The sequence below is a fragment of the Silurus meridionalis genome, chromosome 14, assembly GCF_014805685.1.
Source record: "Silurus meridionalis isolate SWU-2019-XX chromosome 14, ASM1480568v1, whole genome shotgun sequence".
Classification (NCBI taxonomy): Eukaryota; Metazoa; Chordata; class Actinopteri; order Siluriformes; family Siluridae; genus Silurus; species Silurus meridionalis.
The window spans coordinates 246,668-249,167 of record NC_060897.1 but is presented as its reverse complement, the minus strand read 5'-3'; the positions used below and the strand labels follow the sequence as shown (position 1 = coordinate 249,167).

The 2,500-nt window shown below is 44.5% G+C and overlaps 1 protein-coding gene across 1 annotated transcript in view; it reads right to left on the bottom strand.

Moving 5' to 3' along the window:
* Positions 1–2,500, bottom strand: part of prr12b (proline rich 12b) — a 34,533-nt gene that overhangs the window by 5,486 nt on the left and 26,547 nt on the right. The window contains 2 exon segments of the mRNA XM_046866115.1: positions 1–547; positions 549–627. The exon segment at positions 1–547 is cut by the window's left edge and continues 35 nt beyond it. Coding sequence (XP_046722071.1) covers positions 1–547; positions 549–627 — 626 coding nt within the window.

Sequence of the window (2,500 nt, the reverse complement as noted above, 5' to 3'; positions counted from 1 at the left end):
GCCACTTCTTCCTCTTTTTAGGTGGAGGCTCTGCTTTCACTTTTACAGTCCTGCTCTTGGCCTTTTCTGCTCTCTTCTCTCCTCCTGCTCCTCCTCTCTTCTCCTCCTTCACTCTCCCTCGCTCCTCCACCTCTCCTCTCCATCTTTTCGTGATTTTGTTTTTCTTGGAGCTTCTTTTCCTTCTCTCTCTCCCTTTCTTTTCATCTCTTTCCTTTTCTCGCTGTCTTTCTCTCTCTTTCTCCTTCTGCCTCTCTCTTTCCCTTTGTTTCTCTTGCTCTCTCTCCTCTCCTTCTCTTGTTGTTTCTCTCTTTCCTTGCCCTCTCTTTCTCTCGTTCCTTTTCTCGTTGCTTCTCTCTCTCCTTCTTTTCTCTATCTCCTTCTCCTCCCTCTCTTGCTCCCATTTCATCTCCCGTTCTTTCTCTTTTTCTTGCTTTTCTCTTTCCCTCTGCTCTGCCTCTTTCTCCCTCTCTTTTCTCTCTCTCTCTCTAACCCTCTCTCTATCTCTTTGTTCATGTTGCTCTCTCTCTCGTTGTCTTTCTCTCTCTTGCTTTTTCTCTCTCCTCTCGTTCCACCTGGGGTGGGGTTTGAGTCCGGATGGTGGGCGGTGGCTTAGCAAGTGATTGGCGCCTGGACAGAAAGAAAAGAAACACCAAGTCACTGCCATTCTTGTGTCAGTGTATTTATATATATTAGGGGTCTCCCCAATCCCTAATGATTAACATAAATGAATCAGAAATGTCAAGTCTTGCCTATAGTTGATTGATCATCAAATCGTGTGTGTGTGTGTGTGTGTGTGTGTGTGTGTGTGTGTGTGTGTGTGGAAGGGCAGATGGTGGTAGATTTTGCTAAGAGGATGGAAATGGCAGTGGTGAACACGTATTTTAAGAAGAAGGAGGATCATAGGGTGACGTATAAGAGTGGAGGAAGGTGCACACAGGTGGATTATGTTCTATGTAGGAGATGCAACCTGAAGGAGAAGATGGAGGGAGTATTTTGAGCAGCTGATGAACGAGGTAAATGAGAGAGAGAGAAGGTTGCATGATGTGGAGATGGTGAAGCAGGATGTAGATAGGATTAGTAAAAAGGAAGTGAGAGCAGCGATTAAGAGGATGAAGAGTGGAAATTGGGTTGGACCAGATGACATACGAGTAGAAGCATGGAGATGTTTAGGAGAGATGCAGTGGAGTTTTTAACCAGATAGTTTAACAAGATTTTGGATGGTGAGAAGATGCCTGAAGAGCTCTACAGATGCAATATTTGCTTTGAGAATGTTGATGGAGAAGTATAGAGAAGGTCAGAAGGAGTTGGACGGCATCAAGGATCGGCTCTGAGCCCTTTCCTTTTTACAGTGATGATGGACAGGATGAAGGATGAGATCAGACAGGAGTCTCCATGGACTATGATGTTTGCAGATGATATTGTGATTTGTGGTGAGAGTAGTGAGCAGGTTGGGAAGAGCCTGGAGAGGTGGAGGTACACGCTGGAGAGAAGGGGAATGAAACTCAGTAGGAGTAAGACAGAGTACATGTGTGTGAATGAGAGGGAGGGCAGTGGAGGGTGCGGTTGCAGGGAGAAGAGGTGGAGAAGGTGGAGGAGTTCAGGTACCTGGGGTCAACAGTGCAGAGTAATGGAGAGTGTGTTAGAGAAGTGAAGAAAAGAGTGCAGGCAGGGTGGAGTGGGTGGAGAAGAGTGATAGCAGGAGTGATTTGTGATAGAAGAGTATCTGTGAGAGTGAAAGGGAAAGTTTATAGGACTGTGGTGAGACCTGAGATGTTGTATGGATTAGAGACAGTGGCATTGAGTAAAAGACAGGAGGTGGAGCTGGAGGTAGCAGAGCTGAAGATGTTGAGATGTTCATTGGGAGTGACAACGATCGACAGGATTAGAAATAAGTTTATTAGAGGGACAGCGCATGTAGGACGTTTTGGAGACAAGGTGAGGGAGGTGAGATTGAGATGGTTTGGACATGTGCAGAGGAGGGACATGGGGTATATCAGTAGGAGAATGCTGAGGATGGAGACACCAGGAAGGAGGAAAAGAGGAAGAGCAAGGAGGAGGTTTATGGATGTGGTGAGGGAAGACATGCAGGTAGTTGGTGTGAAAGAGGCAGCTGTAGAGGACAGGGGGTATGGAGACGGACGATCCCCCTAATGGGAGAAGCCGAAAGAAGAAGAAGACATGCTAACCAGCTAATCTGAGGTAAACTGGCAAGTTCTAAGAAAATTTAAGGTTATGTTCATAAACATTTTGTAGTATAATTCTAATGCTAACTAGCTGGCTAACAAGAGCTGATAGGATTTTTTTATGTTCATAAAATGATGTAGTAGTAACATTATGTAGTGGCTAACTAACATTAGCCAGTAAGATAACATGAGGTTATCTGACAGGATTATTGTGTTCTACTGGTAATTGTTTATAATTGTTATTCCTAATGCCTAGCGTATGCTAAGATGTTTTTTTTATTATACTGATAAATGGTCGTTATTTTCACAACTTATGT